Genomic DNA, 22444 nt, shown 5'->3' with positions numbered 1-22444 from the left:
AAGCCTTCATCAAGGCAAAGGGTGGCTACTTTGAAGAATCTCAAATATAAAATATATTTTGATTTGTTTTACACTTTTTCGGTTACTACATTATTCCATATGTGTTATTTCATAGTTTTGATGCCTTCACTATTATGCTACAATGTAGAAAATAGTCAAATAAAGAAATTCCCTGGAATGAGTAGGTGTCCAAACTTTTGACTGGTACTGTTTATATACACTGAACAAAAATATAAATGCAGCATTCAACAATTTCAAAGATTTTACCAAGTTATAGTTTATAAGGAAATCAGTAAATTTAAATAAAATTCATTAGGCTGTAATATATGGATTGCTCATGATTGGGAATACAGATATGCATCTTTTGGTCACAGGTACCTTCAAAAAAGGTAGGGGCGTGGATCAGAAAACCAGTCAGTGTCTGGTGTGACCATCATTTGCCTCATGCAGTGCGACACATCTCCTTCGCATAGAGTTAATCAGGCTGTTGATTGTGGCCTATGGATAGCTGTCCCACTCCTCTTCAATGGCTGTGCGAAGTTGCTGGATATTGGCGGGAACTGGAAAACGCTGTTGTACACGTCGATCCAGAACATCCCAAACATGCTCAATGGGTGACATTCCTGAGTATGCAGGCCATGGAAGAACTGGGACATTTTCAGCTTCCAGGAAATGTGTGCAGATCCTTGCGACATGGGGCTGTATATTATCATGCTGAAACATGAGGTGATGGCGGCGGATGAATGGTACAACAATGGGCCTCATGAACTCGTCATGGTATCTCTGCTCATTCAAATTGGTATCGATAAAAGACAATTGAGTTCATTGTCCATAGCTTATGCCTGCCCATACCATAACCCTACTCTCACCATGGGGTACTCTATTATATAGGTCCTGGATGGCAGGAAGCTTGGCCCCAGTGATGTATTGGGCCGTACGCACTACCCTCTGTAGCGCCTTGCGGTCGGATGCCGAGCAGTAGCCATACCAGGCGATGATGTAACCGGTCAGGTTGCTCTTGATGGTGCAGCTSTAGAACTTTTTGAGGATCTAGGGAACCATGACAAACCTTTTTAGTCTCCTGAGGGGGAAAAGGTGTTCTAGTGCCCTCTTCACAACTGTCGTGGTGTGTTTTTGGACCATGATAGTTTGAGGGAGAGGTTGTTGTCCTGGCACCCCACCACCAGGTCTCTGACCTCCTCCCTATAGGCTGTCTCATCGTTGTCTGTGATCAGGTCTACCAATGTTGTGTGGTCAGCAAACTTAATGATGGTGTTTCTTTAACGAGTTGGACGAGAGGGATTTACTCTAGACACCCGAAAGGGCCCTCATCCCTGTCATTCGCAGGAGAAGGAGACAGAGATATCGCGAATGGAGATCGGGGTGCCTTGTGAGGATTAGGCGATGAGTGGCTAATCTGCCTTTGCCATCGGTACTATTGGCCAACGTACAGTCGCTGGATAATAAAGTGGACGAACTACAATCACGTATATCCTACCAACGGGACATTAAAAACTGTAATATCTTGTTTCACCGAGTCGTGGCTGAACGACGACAAGAATAACATACAGCTGGCTGGGTTATACACTGTATCGGCAGGATAGAACATCATCCTCTGGTAAGACAATGGGTGGCGGTCTATGTATATTTGTAAACAACAGCTGGTGCACTAAGGAAGGAAGTCTCGACTAAGGAAGTCTCAAGGTTTTGCCTGCCTGAGGGAGAGTATTTTATGATAAGCTGTAGACCACACTATCTACCTAGCGAGTTCATCTATATTCTTTGTAGCTGTCTATTTACCACCACAAACCGATGCTGGCACTAAGACCGTACTCAATGAGCTGTATACGGCCATAAGCAAACAGGAAAACGCTTATCCAGAGGCGGCGCTCCTAGTGGCCAGGGACTTTAATGTAGGGAAACTTAAATATGTTTTATCTAATTTCTACCAGCATGTTAAATGTGCAACCAGAGGGGAAAAAATCTAGACCACCTTTACTCCACACACAGAGACGCGTACAAAGCTCTCCCTCGCCCTCCATTTGGAAAATCTGATCATAATTCTATTCTCCTGAGTCCTGCTTATCAGCAAAAATTTAAGCAGTGAGCACCAGTGACTCGGTCAATAAAAAAGTGGTCAGATGAAGCAGATGCTAAACAATAGGACTGTTTTGCTAGCACAGACTGGAATATGTTCCGGGATTCCTCCGATKKCATTGAGGAGTACACCACATCAGTCACTGGCTACACCAATAAGTGTATCGATGACGTCGTCACCACAGTGACTGTACGTACATACCCCAACCAGAAACCATTGATTACAGGCAACATTCGCACTGAGCTAAAGGATAAAGCTGCCGCTTTCAAGGAGCGGGACTCTAACCCGGAAGCTTATAAGATTATCCCGCTATGCCCTCCGACGAACCATCAAACAGGCAAAGCATCAATACAGGACTAAGATCGAATCTTACTACACCGGTTCCGACACTCGTCGGATGTGGCAGGGCTTGCAAACTATTACGGACTACAAAGGAAAGCACAGCCGAGAGCTGCCCAGTGACACGAGCCTACCAGACAAACTAAATTACTTCTATGATTGCTTCGAGGCAAGTAATACTGAAACATGCATGAGAGCATCAGCTGTTCCCGGAGGCGGCAGGTCAGGAAGTCCATCATCCAGTTGCAGAGAGAGGTGTTTAGTCCCAGGGACCTTAGCTTAGTGATGAGCTTTGAGGGCACTATGGTGTTGAACGCTGAGCTGTAGTCAATGAATAGCATTCTCACATAGGTGTTCCTTTTGTCCAGGTGGGAAAGGGCTGTGTGGAGTGCGATTGAGATGGCATCATCTGTGGATCTTTTGGGGGGGTTTGCGAATTGTTTTGGGTCTAGAGTTTCCGGGATGATGGTGTTGATGTGAGACATGACCAGCCTTTCAAAGCACTTCATGGCTACCGACGTGAGTGCTACGGGGCGGTAGTCACTTAGGCAGGTTACCTTCACTTTCTTGGGTACAGGGACTATGGTGGTCTGCTTGAAACATGTAGGTCAGGGAGAGGTTAAATGTCAGTTAATACACTCGCCTACAATGGATTTTTTCTATTATTTCTAATCTATACCTTAGTCAAATCTATGCTCCCATTTCAATTCTTCTACAGTTCAATGATAAATAAATGTTTGTTTTTTAAATCATGTAAAATAGTGGCAACAAAGCCAATGACAAATAGGTATATTATTATCTTATTCTTATTCACCTTTTTGCATAAATCCGTGACTGCAGCCTCTACTGGCTACGTTTGTTGGATTCATTACAAAGTAGCCAGACAAACACAAGTCGACAGATATACAGTGTAACCATTCTTGGTTACTTTGGGCTTGTTCGACATTGGAGCCGGCTGCAGGCGACTGTCGACTGACTACTCAACAAAGAACATTATATCATAAATAACTACTCTTTATTTTTTGTAGATCAGTCAGTCACAATTTAGCCATGATATATTACGATTTTGATCCTCTCGAACACAGCCATTATATTAGTGGATCCGCCCCCCTACAGTACGCATGGGTCGTCACTAGTTACTATAGCCACAAATACATTATGGCTAAACTCCGCCTCTTTCTACAATGAATCTAATTTAAATCTGTTTTTAAACATAACATGAAATACACTGCTAACCTTATACCTGACCCAAACCTTAAACCAAAAGCAAATGTTTACGATATAGCCATTTTGACTTTGTGTTTGTGGTAACTATTGAGAACCTTACGCATGCGCACATTCTGTCTGCCCTTCCGAAGCCTCCTCAAAGTTGTCGCTGGAGAATGAGAGTAGAAACGCGGCTACATGTTGTTGGTTAGATACGTTTAAAGTAACAGAAATACACATTTGTCTAAACTGAATTTCATGGAAGATACTGGTAAGTTGGGATTTTTTATTTATTTTTATACATGTTTTCCCCTGAACTTGTTACCACTCCGCTTGCTGTAATGTGAAGATGGTGGTGGACGTGTGCGGTCTGGCTAGCTAGCAGCTAACGTCGTTAGGCCCAAACCAAGGCAGGGTTGAAGACATAACTACGCTGTGGTACTGTTTGTAAGACTTTCAGCCAATTATTGGATTAAAATTAAACGGTCGCCTTTCCCTACTATCATTACAATGACACGCAGCATATGTGGACTTTACTAACGTCTTATTTCCGAGGATATACAGTCAGTGGGTAAGTTAGGTATTTAGATCCGTTTGAATTAACTAGCTACGGTTAGTTAGGTTACTAAGCCAACTTCACTGTTGTGTTTACCGCGTCGTGCTTCAATGATGTCTGGCTAGCTATCATTACAAGTGTGCTAGCTAGATAGTAAGCTATTTTGGTCGTTGTTGATTGAGCAAGTAAAATGTTTAGTTATATATGATAGCTAACGTTACTATACGCCAACACGCGCGCCTGTGCTAGCTGACATGCTAGCTATGTTCCTAAACACGGAAGTACGCATGCTTGCACAAGTCGGTGTGACTGAAAAAGTCAGGAGCTGCGGTCGGTGGGGATTCTTTGGTTTACAACTACTTGAATAAAGTTGAGCATGACTTGAATGGTTCAGGTTACTAATCTGGACATTTATTTTGTTACGTTTTCAGTTTACTTAGTTAGCCATATGTGGACATTTGGATCATAAATATATATATATATATATATATATAAAAAAATCTGTTTTAGTGCATTACTAGAGATGCCACAGGAACCTATAACCCTGCCTAAACATCAAATTGTTACCATGGTTGCTCCATGGACTTTCAGGCTGATCGAAGTCGCCCTAAAAAGACGCAATACTCTTTACAGGCCAGAATGTTTAATAAAAATATGTATCCGTACTTAACAGTTGTACATGCTCTTGGTCCTTTTTGGTGGTAGGACGTGGAAATAATGTTGTTTACCCAATTTTTTTGCGTTACTGTGCATTCGAGAAGTGTTCAGGCCCCTTCACCTTTTCCACATTTTACAGCCTTATTCTAAAATGGAATAATTTGTTTTCTCATCAATATACACACAATACCACGTAATGCCAAAGCGAAAGTAAGTTTTGGATAATTTTAGCGCACAAAAAAATACCTTATTTCAGACCCTTYGCAATGAGACTCGAAATTGTGCTCAGGTAAATCCTGTTTCCATTGATCATCCTTGAGATGTTTCTACAACGTGATTGAAGTTCACCTGTGGTTAATTTAATTGATTGGACATGATTTGGAAAGGCACACAACTGTCAATATGAGGTCCCACAGTTGACGGTGCATGTCAGAGCAAAAACCAAGCCATGAGTTCAAAKGAATTATCCGTAGAGCTTCATGGCAGGATTTAGTCGAGACACAGATCTGCGGAAGGGTACCAAAAATGTTCTGCAGCATTGAAGGTCTCCAAGTACAGTGGCTTTCATCATTCTGAAATGGAAGAAGTTCGGAACCAGCAAAACTCTTCTTAGAGCTGGCTGCCCAGTCAAACTGAGCAAATGGGGGAGTCGGGCCTTGGTATTGGGGGGGGTGACCAAAACCCTGATGGGAGCATTTTCCAGAAGGACAACCATCTCTGCAGCACTCCACCAATCAGGCCTTTATGGTAGAGGGGCCAGACGGAAGCCATTCCTCAGTAAAAGGAGGCTGCACATGACAGCCCGCTTGGAGTTTGCCAAAAGAGACCTAAAGACTCCCAGACCATGAGAAACAAGATTCTTTGGCCTGCATTGCAAGTGTCACGTCTGGAGGAAACCTGGCACCATCCCTGCGGTGAAGCATGGTGGTGGCAGCATCATGCTGTGGGGATGTTTTTCAGCGGCAGGGGCTAGGAGACAAGTCAGGATAGAGGAACAGAGTGGGGTGAAGGTTCACCTTTCAACAGGACAATGACCCTAAGCACACAGCCAAGACAACGCAGGAGTGGCTTCGGGACAAGTCTCTCAATGTCCTTGAGTGGCCCAGCCAGAGCCTGCACTTGAACCTGATCGAACATCTCTGAAGAAACCTGAAAGTAGCTGTGCAGCGACGCTCCCCATCCAACTTGACAGAGCTTGAGAGGCTCTGCAGAGAAGAATGGGAGACACTCCCTAAATACAGGTGTGCCGAGATTGTAGCGTCATACCCAAGAAGATTCAAGCCTGTAATCGCTGACAACGGTGGTTCAACAATGTACTGATTAAAGGGTCTGAATACTTATGTAAATGTGATTTCAGTTAAATGTTGGCAAATAAAAAATGTATAATCAGTTTTTTTGTATTGTGTGTAGATTGAGGGGGGGACGGACTATTTAATCCATTTTAGAATAAGGCTGTAACGTTACAAATGTGGAAAAAGTGAAGGGGTCTGAATACTTTCCGACTGCATTGAAGGTTCTGTAGCTTGTATTTTCAATCTCTTGAGGCATTGCACGTGATGTATGTTTCCTCGCAATCAGCTGGAAGATTTTGAATTCCTTTTTGGTTAGGCTCAACCACATTGTGCAGGTGCTTGTATAAGTGCAAATTTCATTAGTATTACAAATTCTGAAACGGAAATACAAACCGATATACAGATCAGCGTACTGAAAGTCATGTTGATAACACTTCCCTGTAGATATTTTGTATTATATTACCTACAATATGTTGCCGAAATCGGGGGACAACAAGTAAAGTTGAAATTAAGTTTGTTCAGCATTCTTACTTGTAATGGACTGTTCAGGGATGCTGAGCCTACATGTTAGTATTTCACTCTTGGATTCGGAAAGGAGGCTACGCATAACCCAGTTATGTCAATGTGACCTTTGGCATTGCATTTTATGTCAACACTGTCTGGATCCACTTCTTACTCGAGGGCTGGGCGACCATATCGTATTAACTAAAATTCATGTGTTAGAGCATTGTTGCAAGTATCAAGGTTGACATTTTCCTGCCTTAATCATTTTTGTCTCCTTCGCTCCTGTGCTGTAGGGACTTTACACAGACACCAAGCCCCTGCCAAACACAATGACAAAAGATAACTTCTTCCTCTCTGACAACGAACAGTTTAAACTCGCTATTTGCGGTTGAGGTTTGGTCCAACAGATTTGGGCATATGGACTCCGAAACACTTAGACATTATTTTACTGTAATAGTTGAGAATCTTTTCTAACGATACTTTTTTTTGGTCTCGACTCCCAAAATGTAGAACATGATTGTGGAAAGTGTATGTTCAGTTTCTGTCTCACAACGTACTGCTAGCAGCATTTTAGCCACATACTTATGTGCTAAATGTATTGTCTGTGTTTTATAAATGAGCATAAGGTGCATTTATATAAGACATTGGCAACTCGTTCTCATTCTGAGAAATAGCCTAAGCATCTTTTTATACAGGTAGGCCACTTGATTTCAGTGTCTAAACAAAGTGAACAGGCTGTTGTTCAAGTAGTTAGTGATGGACAGGTGTATTCGTAAGTTTCACTATTCTACCTTGTTGGCAAGCAAGTAGATCCAAGTTGGCTAGACTTTAAATATAAAGTTTAGCTGGTTACTCACTTGAGTGTTTATGGTACCTGTGTTAATAATTTTCTATAATGCCTGCTGCTAGAAGTTTGTCATTATTTGTGGCTGTGCATGGTTCTGGTTAAATTTGTAACAAAAATTGCATTTTCATAGACTTGAAAGCCAGATCAGTGATTATTGCAAAAAAGCAGATCCAATTTATTTTGTTAAAATAATTACAATATTAGTGGGTCTTATGTTTGTGGAAAGCCTATATTTAGCCAMGGTATAATTTTAGACGCCCTGAATTAATTACATTATTCCTGGCTGTTTGAAATGCAGTGTATTGACCTTTTCATTGTTAAAAAAAAAAAAAAAAGCTTATTTAGAGAACGTAGGAAAAAAGTGCGATTTGAGAAATAAGATATTTGTGCATATGGAATAGGGCTGTGACAAATTGACAATTTTGCTTAACACTTAAACTGCTATTTTCTTAATCGGTTTTCCATTAAAATGATAACTCATAAATTCCAAGTAAATTTACAATGCTGAATAATGGTGCTATTACGCATGTATGACCTCTAGGGCCGGGCGATGACGTTATCTACCGCAAGTTAACTCGCCAATGAAATTTAGGGYGCCAAATTCAATCAAAAGAAATCTCATATTTAAATTTTCTCAAACATACAAGTATTAGGCACCATTTTAAAGATAAAGTTCTCGTTAATCCAACCACAGTGTCCGATTTCAAAAAAGCTTTTCGGCAAAAGCAGAACATATCATTATGTTAGGTCAGCAACTAGTCACAGAAAGCATACAGCGATTAAAAAAAAAAAAAATAATAAAAAGGTTTATTAATTTATTATTATTATTTTTATTATTTTACAAAAAGCAGAAATATTGATAAAATGAATCACTAACCTTTGATATTCTTCATCGGATGACACTCCCGGGACAACATGTTACACAATACATGTATGTTTTGTTCGATCAAGTTATTATTTATATCCAAAAACCTCAGTTTACATTTGGCTTTGCCTCCAAAACATCCCGTGAATTTGCACAGAGCCACATCAAATCACAGAAATACTCATAATAATCATTAATAAAAGATACAAGTGTTATTCACAGATTTAAAGATATACTTCTCCTTAATGCAACCACYGTGTCAGATTTCAAAAAAACTTTACGGAAAAAGCAAACCATGCTATAATCTGAGTACSRCGCTCAGACATTCACAACCCAAGAATATATCCGCCATGTTGGAGTCAACATAAGTCAGAAAWAGCATTATAAATATTCACTTACCTTTGAWGATCTTCGTCAGAATGCACTCCCAGGAATCCCAGTTYCACAATAAATGTTTGATTTGTTCCATAAAGTCCATMATTTATGTCCAAATTCCTCCTCTTTTGTTTGGGSKTTTAGTAAACAAATCGAAACCCACGAGGCGCGGGCAAGTCCAGCGGAAATGTCAGATGGAAATTCCAAAAAGTAATATTACTGGTCGTAGAAACAAATCAAACGATGTATAGAATCAATCTTTAGGATGTTTTTATCATTAATCTTCAATGTTCCAACCGGAGAATTCCTTTGTCTTCAGAAAAGCAAATGGAACGGGAGCTACCTGTCATGTGAACGTGCATGGTCAGCTCGTGGCTGCTGGCAGACCTCTGACTCATTCCCCTCTCATTCGGCCCCACTTCACAGTAGAAGCACCAGACAAGGTTCTAAAGACTGTTGACGTCTAGTGGAACCCCTAGGAAGTGCAAGGTGACCCATATTCCACTGTATATTCAATAGGGGCTGAGTTGAAAAACTACAAACCTCAGATTTCCCACTTCCTGGTTGGATTTTTTTTCTTAGGTTTTTGCCTGCCATATGAGTTCTGTTATACTCACAGACATCATTCAAACAGTTTTAGAAACTTGAGAAGTTATCTATCCAATACTACTACTAATATGCATATATTAGCATCTGGGACTGAGTAGGAGGCAGGTTACTCTGGGCACGCTTTTCATCCAAATGTGAAAATGCTGCCCCCTATCCATAAGAAGTTTTAAGCCCTGAAATTTGTGGAATTTTGCTTAAATGGGTGATGTATTTTGGGAGAGAGTGGTAAGCAGCCTGAAACTCCTGAAWCCTATTGCAATAGYCATTGCACGGATTGACCATGCCATCCTGTCTGATGTTCAGACTCTGCTTGCAGATGTAAGAGGAGAAATCCGTTTTGCCCTGCCCACTTCCCTGTTGCTCCAAGCAGAGGAAACTGCAGTTCTGAAATACATCAAAAAGCGTGAAGACTATTGCCTGTAGCCCGTACACACTGCAGCGTACATGTTGGACCCCAAGTATGCTGGCAAGAGTGTCCTGTCTGGTGCAGAGATCAACAAGGCCTATGGTGTCATCACTACTGTCTCGCCACCTTGGCCTGGATGAGGGCAAAGGTTCTTGGTAGTCTGGCGAAGTACACTTCAAAGCAAGGGCTTTGGGATGGAGATGCAATGTGGCCGTCGTGCCAACATATCTCATCAGCCACCTGGTGGAAGGGACTTTGTGGATCTGAGGCTCTTTTCCCTGTTGTCTCCATCATCCTCCAAATCCCACGAACATCGGCTGCCTCAGAGCGCAACTGGTCCTTGTTTAGGAATACTCRCACCAAAGCACGCAACAGGCTGACCAATACAAGGGTTGAAARTTGGTGGCCATCTGGGCAAATTTGAGGCTTTGTGAGCCCGACAGCGAACCATCCTCAACAAGGTTGGAAAGTGACAGTGAAGATGAGGCCTCAGAGTCTGATGTTCAAGAGGTGGACATTGAGGAGGTCCAGGGAGAAGACATGGAAGCCTGAGAGGAAGACAACCAAAGCTTTAGTTTCTGGACTATCATTTTACAGATGTATGTTGAATTTTTTTGGGGGAGATGCGATGGATCATTGGGGGATCATTCAATATTCCCTTTGTTGTTCAGTGAGATCATCCCATGTAAAAGGTCAACTCATTTTAAAGTTCAATTTGTAACTAAATTGTTATTTTATTTCTATTGGAAGGATTTAATCACTTGCAGTTATGTCTACTTATGATAATGTTAAAGGTTTATGTTTGTCTCCATATGATATGGTAAATATATCCAATGCAATAAACATCTACATTTAAATGGTTTTAATATTAATACCCACGGAAAGTTTCGACCTCTGAACATTCCACAAAATGTGCAACCCTAATAGCGACAATTGATACCATTTTTCAGAATTTTTTTAGAAAGTGGTGCCTCAGTTCTGTACCACAGAACAATGAGACAGATATTTCACGGGATGTATAAATGTGAAGCATCCACTTGGCGTTTCTACTCGCTACCGAAGATGGAACAAGATGGATTTCGGCAGACATTCTACACATTTTCTCCTCGATTTTTAAACAATTGATCTCAATACAGTTTTCTGTTCCCAAAACTAGAAGCTGTTATGAACAAAGGGGCAAMGTTTTGTTAACTTCACTGTGTGCCAAGTAAATAAATACATATATATTTATATATGTGTGTATTTATATATATATGTTTAGGAGTACAATGGTAAATTGAGTTATTGCACACTTCAGAGTAGGTGTTCCCTAACGGAAATATGCAAATGCATGCTAGAATGCGCCAATTGAATCTCCAACCTCCTTCCTTGTTCTGCCCACTGACTCATTTGTTCCCGTTGGAAACGACAGGCTGTGGTCATTCTTCGGTTAGTTATAAAAAATCTTTGTACTATTGTCAGATGGTAGAATTCTTCTCTGGCTTAAAATATTCAGTTTTTTCCTTTTACAACAAAGGTTGCTGATTGATGTGCTGCTGTTGTGTTTTAATACCTTTTTTATTTTTATGGTAGCTAGATGTTGTATTTCTACTAAATGTCTTGGTATTTTACAAACAGTACTTTCTTTTAGGAAAGAGTGATCTGCGTGCAGGCTGCACGAAGCRGCTCGATTTATTTGGTTGACAGTTCTGGTTGCCTAGTGATGGACTTTAGTCCGGCTTCAGAAGTGGCGTTCCTTTACAGACAAGTAAAATGTCTGTTCATATCACCAGAGAAGGTTTTGTGCTGGCATAAAACAATAAAACGTAGGGTAGCCTACCCTAACAGACAGATATGCTGTAGCCGAGGCACTTTCAAGGGGCCACATTCCATTACGCCTGAAAAGCGTAATCGATACATGCTACCGGTAGTCTACTGTGATTTCATGCGGCAAAAACTATGAGTAGGCTACCCCGTGCTTGAACACACACTTGCATCATTAGTGAAGAGACAGCGCAGGCAAGCCAGCGTGACGGCGGGATTGAGAGAGGCAGAAGAAGCGTGCTCATATGTTTTGGTAATCTGCATCTCGCAATATCTTGTCTTGCATGCCTTGCAAATTCACCAAGTAGCCTAAAGTTTGCCTCTTCCTCTCTGGTTTTATTTGAATTACACAATCTCCACAGGCCATTATAACCTATCGGCTATAACATGTTAAAAAAATAAATAAAAATAAAAAATGTTGGTTGTGTAACTGAACTGTGATTATATTTACGTGCAGTGGGTGAAGACCGTTTTTTTTTGGTTAGAGGTTTATATTAAAGTTAAGGATCCCAACTTGGTTCACACTCCTAGGTTGGACATTTTCTGTGACATTTCATTAAACAWGGGACTTCCATATCACCCAGTCAGAACTGATTCCACATCAATTTCCTGTAATACTAACTAATAATTACTGTCCCTTCTCGATTTTGTGATATTGACGTGCATTGTGTGTTCCTCTCCCCAGACCTGCACCTCTCAGACGAGCCCATGACGGGGATGTTGGACACAGACAGCCCTGAGAGTGTGGATTCCCCAGCCATGGAGGGCAACGGAGAGGACTTCCTCCCCGACCTGCCTGTCCTCACGCATGCTGCTGAATGGACCATGGATCAGGTCAGTGTGGGAAATGCACGTGGGGTTTGACCTCTTTTGCCCTTCATGTAGTTGTAATGACAAAGCCAATGTATCCCTTTTGTTATTATTCATAGCAAATGCTATTTTGTCTGCCTGCATTACTAGTAGGTCTAAACACCAACACTTCCATCTTTCAATAGTGGTGCTCTCTCAAACATGAGGCAGTCCCTTACCTATTTTCTTAGTTGCTTGTTGGTAATAATTTCCTTCCCCCTTGACCAGGATCCCCATAACCTCACCACGGTTATCCACGACTCGGACTCAGAGTCAGATCAATCGTCACCAGAGGTAATAGAGCAGCACCAGGTCCAGCAGTCTGATCTTGGATCTGTTGAACAGGCGGTGCAGCACTTCCAGCTAGCGAGTGCTGAACTCTTCCAAGAGGAGCGTCGGGAGCATGAGGATTCAGATGAGCAGTCTGGTTCTCCACAGGCAGAACAACAGAACCAAATGGAGGCATCGTCAGACGAGAGTCAGGATGGGCACAACACAGCCACAGAGCCTCTGATACAGAGCGACAAGTTGTCCGACGCTGTAGAACAGCAACAAGATCGAGTCCAAGCCCAGCCACCAATGGTTGCAGAAGATGGTAGCCCAGCTAACATGGAACTTGACGAATCCAAAGAGACAGAGCAGGGGGAACCTGTTGAAGAACCAGCTGTCCCTACTGAGCCTCTTATCCCTTCTGAGTATGAGAAGCTGGCTAAAGGGTGTGAGGAGAACCCTGATGACTTCAATGGTTGGGTCTACCTGCTGCAGTATGTGGAGCAAGAGGTGAGTGTGGAAAAGTCCTGGAATTTTTATGTTGACCCTTGCTTCTATTGTGGCTAGGTTTTATCTGCTCTATTAAACTACATGTAAACATTGAGGTTTTTCTGTCAGTAAGCAAGTTGTAAATGTCATTTTTTTGCCGCCTCAGAATCATCTAGGTGTGGTGCGGAAGGCGTTTGATGCGTTTTTCTTGCGCTACCCCTACTGCTACGGCTACTGGAAGAAGTTAGCTGACACTGAGAAGAAACATGGCAATGCACAGGTGGCAGAGGAGGTAAGTCTTTGTCTTCCATCGCTGGGCTCATGCAGTGGTATTTAATAGTGTAAATGGACATCTTCTCCTCCTGTCCTGATCTGAAAGGGCTTGACAGGGTTAGTGGCTGGAGCTTTGTTCTGTCTACTGTTTGGGTTCTTGCTGTGGCATTCATTCGGCTTTTCACACTGGTTGTCTCATTCCCCAATGTCGTTTTTGCCTCCTATCCCCAGGTGTACCGGCGGGGTGTGCATGCCATCCCCCTCAGTGTGGACCTGTGGCTCCACTACCTGTCCTTCATCAAGGACAACGCTGACCCTGAAGACCCAGAGACAYCGTCACGCATTAGAGCGTGAGTAAAGAGCTCTGTCCTCACTGAAAAGTGAAACGCCGCACCTCAACACACACACTCCTGTATATCCACAAGTTAGGTGCGCGAGAGCCTTGTGACAATTCCACAACCAAAACCAAGTGTTTTACCGATTTTACAGGTCATAGTGTATTGTTAACAGGGTTGGGGAGTAATTTGTTTTCCAAAAACATAACTAATCAGATTACAAATGCTTTTGAAAAATAGTAATATTCAGAAAAAATGTATTGACACCTTTGTTTTCTCATTGATCTTCCATTCAGCATTGAAAAAGGGTGCAAGTTTAAGTTTGTTCCACCTGAGCTAGTCTGACAAGTCAAAGACCACTATGATGACACACATGGATCCTTTTTGTCTTCTTCTAATGCCTTTTTAAAGGGAAAGTAATCAGATTACGTTACTAAGTTTGGGTAATCCAACAGTTACATTACTGATAAATGTGGACAGATAACTGTAACAAATTACATTTAGAAAGTAACCTACCCAACCCTGATTGTTAATCATGTCGTCTGTGTTCCTACAGTGCGTATGAGCATGCTGTGTTGGCAGCAGGGACAGACTTCCGCTCTGACCGTCTGTGGGAGGCCTACATCAACTGGGAGACGGAGCAGGAGAAATTGGCCAACGTCACGGCCATCTACGATCGTATCCTGGGCATACCCACCCAGCTCTACTCCCAGCACCTCCAGAGGTATGACGGTTCAGCTCATTCACAATAGGTTTTGATAAACCGTCCATGAGGGTTATGGTCTACATCTCAGGTAGTGGGTAGCTCAGAGAAATGAAACACTGGCATTAGTTCTAATGCCAGTGTTAACCTTAGTTCTAACCAGCCACACTTACTTTCAGGGGAACTATTTTCTGGTCGTACTTTTTGTTCTCTTAGTGATGTACTAATTGTCATTCTTCAGGTTCAAAGAGCATGTGCAGAACAACAACCCCAAACACTTCCTGTCAGAGGAGGAGTTTGTCCAGCTCCGGGTGGAGCTAGCCAAAGCCAATGCAGTCACCGTCAATGAGGAAGGAGAGGAAGCAACACCCGCGGAGCCCGAGGGTCTCCCAGCCGGCACCGAGGACCTCCCAGATCCTGCTAAGGTACGACTCCGCCGCCTCACCTTCAGGGGGGTTGATGTACCACAACATGCCAGAGGGTTAGGAAGGAGGCCCTTGTCTCTTCATTATCACCCATGGAGACATCATCCATGGGGTGAAACACACATCTGTGCAGGTTTGAAGAGGTGTCTTTCCGTCAGCAGCCAAGCCAATGAGTACGTGGGCATCATCCAGTCAGGGATTTGGAATGGATGGATCGTGGGCTGGCTGGCCTAGTTGAGTGACTCCCCTCGTCCTCTCCAGTCGCCAGCACCAGGACTGGCCTACAGACAGGGTGTATATGGTACATACCCTGTCCCGGGGTGGGCCTCGGTCCCTGGGTAGGCCCCAACACCTTCGACAGGCAGAGCCCCTGCTTGTCTCTGGCTCTCTTTCAGCCTCAGGGTGATGTAAATAACCTTGGCAGCAGGACATGCAGTTTGCACATCAGTGGAGAATGAGATGGTTACGAGATTGTTTTAAAGTCAAGCAATTAACGTTGGGTGTCTTGTGTTATGTTTAGAGAGTGACGGAGATTGAGAACATGCGCCACAAGGTGATCGAGTTACGCCAGGAGGTGTTCAACCAAAACGAGCAGGAGGTCAGCAAACGCTGGGCCTTTGAGGAAGGGGTGAGTACTGACATCTGTCTTTTTTAATGATCAGAATATCATCCAATTGTATTTCATAATGTTAAAAGGAATAGTTCACCTCAAAGTTTTCATACCTCTAAAGTGGGCTTTGTCAAGCTGGGTGGAGATGGAATTGGATGGTGCCACTCTTTCCCATTCATTTGGGATTGAGGCCTACAGATGTCTACACAGTAGATGGAATACGAGGTATGAAAATAYATGTTGATTTTTGGGGTGAACTATCCCTCATTAATTTCCTTCCATTGTTAATAACGTTACTTTTGAAATGGTTGTACATTTTGGTCCGCCGCCATTTTGAATGCCGCGTTTCCCTTTTCCCCTCGTAGATAAAACGGCCCTACTTCCACGTTAAAGCCCTGGAGAAGACCCAGCTCAGCAACTGGAAGGAGTATCTGGACTTTGAGATGGAGAATGGCACTCCCGAACGTGTGGTCGTTTTGTTCGAACGCTGCCTCATCGCCTGTGCTCTCTACGAGGACTTCTGGATGAAGGTAACCCAACCATAACATTTGATCTTCAACCCCACCTCAAAAATAATGACCCCCGCACTTCCCCCATCAACGATTGCATCACTTCCTGACAACAGTAAATCGTCCTGAACATCTCTTCTTTGCGTGTAACGTTGATCTGTTAATCACTGTATCTGTTGTATTAGGGGATGGCCAGCTTTGCCACACAAGATTTGACTCCAGCATTTGCCAACTACTACGTTGCATCTTCTCCGTCTCCCACTACCTTACAGAAACTTATCTTATTGGTTCCATGAAGGTGCTGATGGGTTTACAAAGAACATTTCTAAAAACACGATCTTGTCAATGAAGAAATTCACTGGTTGAGCAAACCGGAAATGGGTGTTTTAAAATGTTGTTGTCACCTTCCCTTCCTCGTCTTCTCTCCACCTCCTGCTCTCCATCCACCCCGTCCTCCCCTCTTTCTCCAACCCTCTCTTTCTCTTGCTTCATACTGAAGTACGCAAAATATCTAGAGAGCTACAGCATTGAGGGAGTGCGACATGTGTACAAGAAGGCGTGTACCATCCACCTATCCAAGAAGCCCAACATTCACCTGCTGTGGGCCGCGTTCGAGGAGCAGCAGGGTGAGTGGTGTTTMTAGTTCCCACTTAACATCACATTCACATAAAGCTGTGACGGTTATGGAATTTTAACTTGTTGTTTTAACCACTCCACAAATTTCTTGTTAACAAACTATAGTTTTGGCAAGTTGGTTAGGATATCTACTTTGTGCATGACACAAGTCATTTTCCCAACAATTGTTCACAGACAGATTATTTCACTTATATTCACTGTATCACAATTCCAGTGGGTCAGAAGTTTACAATGCACTAAGTTGACTGTGCCTTTAAACAGCTTGGAAAATTCCAGAAAATGATGTCATGGCTTTAGAAGCTTCTGATAGGCTAATTGACATTTGAGTCAATTGGAGGTGTACCTGTGGATGTATTTCAAGTCCTACCTTCAAACTCAGTGCCTCGTTGCTTGACATAATGTGAAAATCAAAATAAATCTGCCAAGACCTCAGAAAATAAGTTTTAGACCTCCACAAGTCTGGTTCATCCTTGGGAGCAATTTCCAAATGCCTGAAGGTACCATGTTCATCTGTACAAACAATAGTACGCAAGTATAAACACCATGGGACCACGCAGCCGTCATTCTGCTCAGGAAGGAGCTGTCTGTCTCCTAGAGATGAACGTACTTTGGTGTGAAAAGTGCAAATCAATCCCAGAACAACAGCAAAGGACCTTGTGAAGATGCTGGAGGAAACAGGTACAAAAGCATCTATATCCACAGTAAAACGAGTCCTATATCGGCAACCTGAAAGGCTGCTCAGCRAGGAAGAAGCCACTGCTCCAAAACTGCCATAAAAAAAGCCAGACTACGGTTTGCAACTGCACATGGGGACAAAGATCGTACTTTTTGGAGAAATGTCCTCCGGTCTGATGAAACAAAAATAGAACTATTTGGCCATAATGACCATCGTTATGTTTGGAGGAAAAACGGGGAGGCTTGCAAGCCAAAGAACACCATCCCAACCGTGAAGCACGGGGGTGGCTGCATCATGTTGTGGGGGTGCTTTGCTGCAGGAGGGACTGGTGCACTTCACAAAATAGATGGCACCATGAGGAGGAAAATTATGTGGATATATTGAAGCAACATCTCAAGACATCAGTCAGGAAGTTAAAGCTTGGTCGCAAATGAGTCTTCCAAATGGACAATGACCCCCCAGCATACTTCCAAAGTTGTGGCAAAATGGCTCAAGGACAACAAAGTCAAGGTATTGGAGTGGCCATCACAAAGCCCTGGCCTCAATCCTATAGAAAATTTGTGGGCAGAACTGAAAAAGCGTGTGCGAGCAAGGCGGCCTACAAACCTAACTCAGTTACACCAGCTTTGTCAGGAGGAATGTGCCAAAATTCACCCAATTTATTGTGGGAAGGCTACCCACAAGGTCTGTGGTCTGCTGGTCATTTTGCAGGGCTCTGGCAGTGCTCCTCCTTGCACAAAGGCGGAGGTAGCGGTCCTGCTGCTGGGTTGTTGCCTTCCTACGGCCTCCTCCACGTCTCCTGATGTACTGGCCTGTCTCCTGGTAGCGCCTCCATGCTCTGGACACTACGCTGACAGACACAGCAAACCTTCTTGCCACAGCTCGCATTGATGTGCCATCCTGGATGAGCTGCACTACCTGAGCCACTTGTGTGGGTTGTAGACTCCGTCTCATGCTACCACTAGAGTGAAAGCACCGCCAGCATTCAAAAGTGACCAAAACATCAGCCAGGAAGCATAGGAACTGAGAAGTGGTCTGTGGTCACCACGTGCAGAACCACTCCTTTATTGGGGGTGTCTTGCTAATTGCCTATAATTTCCACCTTTTGTCTATTCCATTTGCACAACAGCATGTGAAATKTATTGTCAATCAGTGTTGCTTCCTAAGTGGACAGTTTGATTTCACAGAAGTGTGATTGACTTGAAGTTACATTGTGTTGTTTAAGTGTTCCCTTTATTTTTTTGAGCAGTGTATTATTCTGACATTTCACATTCTTAAAATAAAGTGGTGATCCTAAGACAGGTAATTTTTACTTGGATTAAATGTCAGGAATTGTGAAACTGAGTTTAAATGTATTTGGCTAAGGTGTATGTAAACTTCCGACTTCAACTGTAAAAACGTAATGATTATTAGGTAAACTTTGTCTATTTGAAAATAAAAATGAATCCCCACCATATTAAAATGAATGTGTTAAGACAATTCTGACAAAACAATTGTGGTTCATGGTGATTGTCCATAATTGTTGGTTGTACGATTGTGCCAGCCCCACGATTCACACACTTCACTTGTCAGACCTTTACCTGATGTGATTTACAAACAAGTGCATTCGACTAATGAGGCTGAGACGATCACGTAATAGAAGTTCAAAAGCCTTGGTAGCCTCGGTCTACACATACTAGTAAGTAACATTCAACCCAGAAGTGGAACTGAGTTTTGGTGTTTTGTTTCCCTGCAGGGAACATAGAGGAGGCACGCGGCATCCTGAAGTCTCTGGAAGAGGTGGTACCGGGTCTGGCCATGGTGCGTCTGCGGCGGGTCAGCCTGGAACGCCGCCACGGCAATCTGGAGGAGGCAGAGGCCCTGCTGAGCGAGGCGATGGCATCGGGGAAGAACGCCAGCGAGACGTCGTTCTACGCCGTGAAGCTGGCCCGGCAGCTGCTGAAGGTGCAGAGGAGCCTCACCAAGGCCCGCAAAGTGTTGCTGGACACCATAGACAAGGACCAGGTAAGATCACAGAGCTAGATGAATGGAATCACTTGGTTCAGGATCTTGATATTGAGATACAGTACATGGTGTCAAAGGGAGATTGATTCAGAGAAAATGTGTTTAGAGAAACCATTTGAGTTCATCATTAATCTGTGTGTGTGTGTGTCTCCAGACGAGTCCTAAGCTGTACCTGAACCTGCTAGAGCTGGAGTACAGTGGGGACGTGCAGCAGAATGAGGCGGAAATCTTGGCCTGCTTCGACCGCGCCCTGAGCAGCCCGCTGCCCCTCGACTGCCGCCTCACCTTCTCTCAGCGCAAGCTCGAGTTCCTCGAGGACTTTGGCAGCGACATCAATAAGTCAGTTGACCTACAGTACCTACACCCTCAAACAATGAGTACATTTTCACTGACCAGTGTTCTGATTGGTCAATGAATGACAATGAATCMATATGGCATGCTTGCACTCCTAATCTCAACCATGTACTCTTTTTCCGTCCTCACAGGTTAGTGACTGCATACGATGAACACCAGAAGCTTCTGAAAGAACATGAGTCGACAAAGAGGAAAGCAGAGAATGGGTAAGATTTGAATTTGTTCACTTCTCTCTCTGTTTAACATTTACGACATTGAGTACAACACCGTAGGATGCTTCATAGCAGGTTGTGAATCGCCATACCTGAATTGATTTAGTTGGGTGCTCTTGATTGACATGAACCTGTTCCTTCGTGTCCCTGCAGCTCCCAGGAGCCCGAGTCGAAGAGACAGCGTACAGACGACCACACCAGCTCAGGGCACATGATGCAGGGAGATAACTCTGCCTACAACTACAACTGGTACCAAGTGAGTCCTATGATAGAACGGMGTCAAACATTGTTATACATGCAATTTGTATTGCAAGGTGACACATGTAATACCATCCCTGACAATTGGTTCTCACTAGAATAAAAAAAAAATGGGAGGACTATAGTGTTGAACTCTATCATCTGGTGACGCTGACAGGAATGCCAACTAACCCTGTCTTTCCTTGCTTTCCTTCTACAGCAACAGTACAATAACTGGGGACAGCATTCCTGGGGACAGTACAACCAGTATGCCCAGCAGTATAACCAGTACTACCCCCCTCCACCAACATGATGTTTCAAAGACCGATGGGCAGAGATCCTTCTGAAGGAAGAAATTCAGAGGAAGCATACTTTCTACCCAGCCCAACCGCTCAGCTTGACCATCCTCTTTGATTTGTTGTTTGATGTCCTTTTGTTTCCATTGGCCATTTGACATATTCATTGTAATCATCATCTCACCATCATTCATTGACTGGYTGCTTTTTGTGTTCTTTACGCATGTGTTGGTGATGCGGACTTCCGATTATTATTTTTCCCCCACAGTCAAAATTACGCCAAATTATATGTTTTTAATTTTAGATTGGTTCCTCTTCGATATCTCTGTGTGGGGAAACTAGTTATGTTTGATACAGATTATAGATTCGTATAGAGGTAGTGGTACCTGCTGTGCTCCGAGTCCTCCCTGAGCCTCTCCTCTGCTTTCCTAAGATTAAGGTTTGTTTTGTTTTCTGGGACAAGAACAGAAATGAATGAAGATTCATTTTTTTATTTTGACTTAATTTCATAATAAAGACATTGATATCCTATTTCTTGTTTTGTTCCCTGAATTAACCATTTTTAATATCATTGCCATTGCAGCGTAACCGTTAAGATTGGGTAGGTACAGGCAATTTGCTCTCCAATCATACATTCCTGTAATTGACATGTACTTACTCCTTCTACACATTTTATAGATGAAAGCATAGGTCATACTCAGCAGACATCAACCCTGGTCATGGAGTGGTACAGTAGGATGTGGTGTGTGCTGGCTTTTGTTCCAAGTCCAACCCACCACTACAAAGATGATGTAGTTTATCATGGTCTTAATCCAGCAGTTCTAATTGGATTTTTWTGTTGTGGATGGGAGTGACCTCAGCCAGTGCACTACATAAACTCAGCAAAAAAAGAAACATCCCTTTTTCATGACCGTCTTTCAAAGATAATTTGTTAAAATCCAAATAGATCACAGATCTTCATTGTAAAGGGTTTAAATACTGTTTCCCATGCTTGTTCAATGAACCATAAAAAATTAATGAACATGCACCTGTGGAACGGTCATTAAGACACTAACAGCTTACAGACGGTAGGCAATTAAGATCACAGTTATGAAAGCTTAGAACACTAGAGGCCTTTCTACTGACTGAAAAACACCAAAAGAAAGATGCCCGGGGTCCCTGCTCATCTGTGTGAACGTGCCTTAGGCATGCTGCAAGGAAGTATGAGGACTGCAGATGTGGCCAGGGCAATAAATTGCAATGTCCGTACTGTGAGACGTCGAAGACAGGACGGACAGCTGATCATCCTCGCAGTGGTAGACCACGTGTAACAACAGCTGCACAGGATCGGTACATCCGAACATCACACCTGCGAGACAGGTACAGGATGGCAACAACAACTGCCTGAGTTACACCAGGAATGCATAATCCCTCTATCAGTGCTCAGACTGTCTGCAATAGGCTGAGAGAGGCTGGGCTTGTAGGCCTGTTGTAAGGCAGGTCCTCACCGGCAAAAACGTCACCTATGGGCACAAACCCACCGTTTCTGGACCAGACAGGACTGGCAAAAAGTGCTCTTCTCTGACAAGTCTCGGTTTTGTTTCACCAGGGGTGATGGTCGGATTCACGTTTATCGTTGAAGGAATGATCGTTACACCGAGGCCTGTACTCTGGAGCGGGTTTGATTTGGAGGTGGAGGGTCCGTCATGGTCTGGGGCGGTGTGTCACATCATCGGACTGAGCTTGTCATTGCAGGCAATCTCAAAGCTATGCGTTACAGGGAAGACATCCTCCTCCCTCATGTGGTACCCTTCCTGCAGGCTCATCCTGACATGACCCTCTAGCCTGACAATGCCACCAGCCATACTGCTTGTTCTGTGTGTGATTTCCTGCAAGACAGGAATGTCAGTCTTCTGCCATGGCCAGCGAAGAGCCCAGATCTCAATCCCATTGAGCACGTCTGGGACCTGTTGGATCGGAGGGTGAGGGCTAGGGCCATTCCCCCCAGAAATGTCCGGGAACTTGCAGGT

General features: G+C 43.4%; 1 protein-coding gene across 1 annotated transcript; it reads left to right on the top strand.

Annotated features, from left to right (window-relative positions):
- Positions 1-3773: 3773 nt before the first annotated feature.
- On the top strand, positions 3774-20966 carry LOC111954219 (pre-mRNA-processing factor 39). Its single transcript, XM_023973759.2, has 15 exons — positions 3774-3914; positions 12243-12391; positions 12635-13186; positions 13332-13457; positions 13670-13788; positions 14330-14497; positions 14718-14901; positions 15422-15529; positions 15877-16041; positions 16520-16646; positions 19068-19336; positions 19491-19675; positions 19822-19896; positions 20056-20158; positions 20360-20966. The coding sequence occupies exons 1-15, from the start codon at positions 3902-3904 to the stop codon at positions 20450-20452; spliced, it is 2436 nt and encodes an 811-aa protein (XP_023829527.1). The 5' UTR covers positions 3774-3901; the 3' UTR covers positions 20453-20966.
- Positions 20967-22444: the final 1478 nt, after the last annotated feature.

Source organism: Salvelinus sp. IW2-2015, linkage group LG28 (assembly GCF_002910315.2).
Source record: "Salvelinus sp. IW2-2015 linkage group LG28, ASM291031v2, whole genome shotgun sequence".
NCBI lineage: Eukaryota > Metazoa > Chordata > Actinopteri > Salmoniformes > Salmonidae > Salvelinus > Salvelinus sp. IW2-2015.
This window is presented reverse-complemented; position numbering and strand designations above follow the sequence as displayed.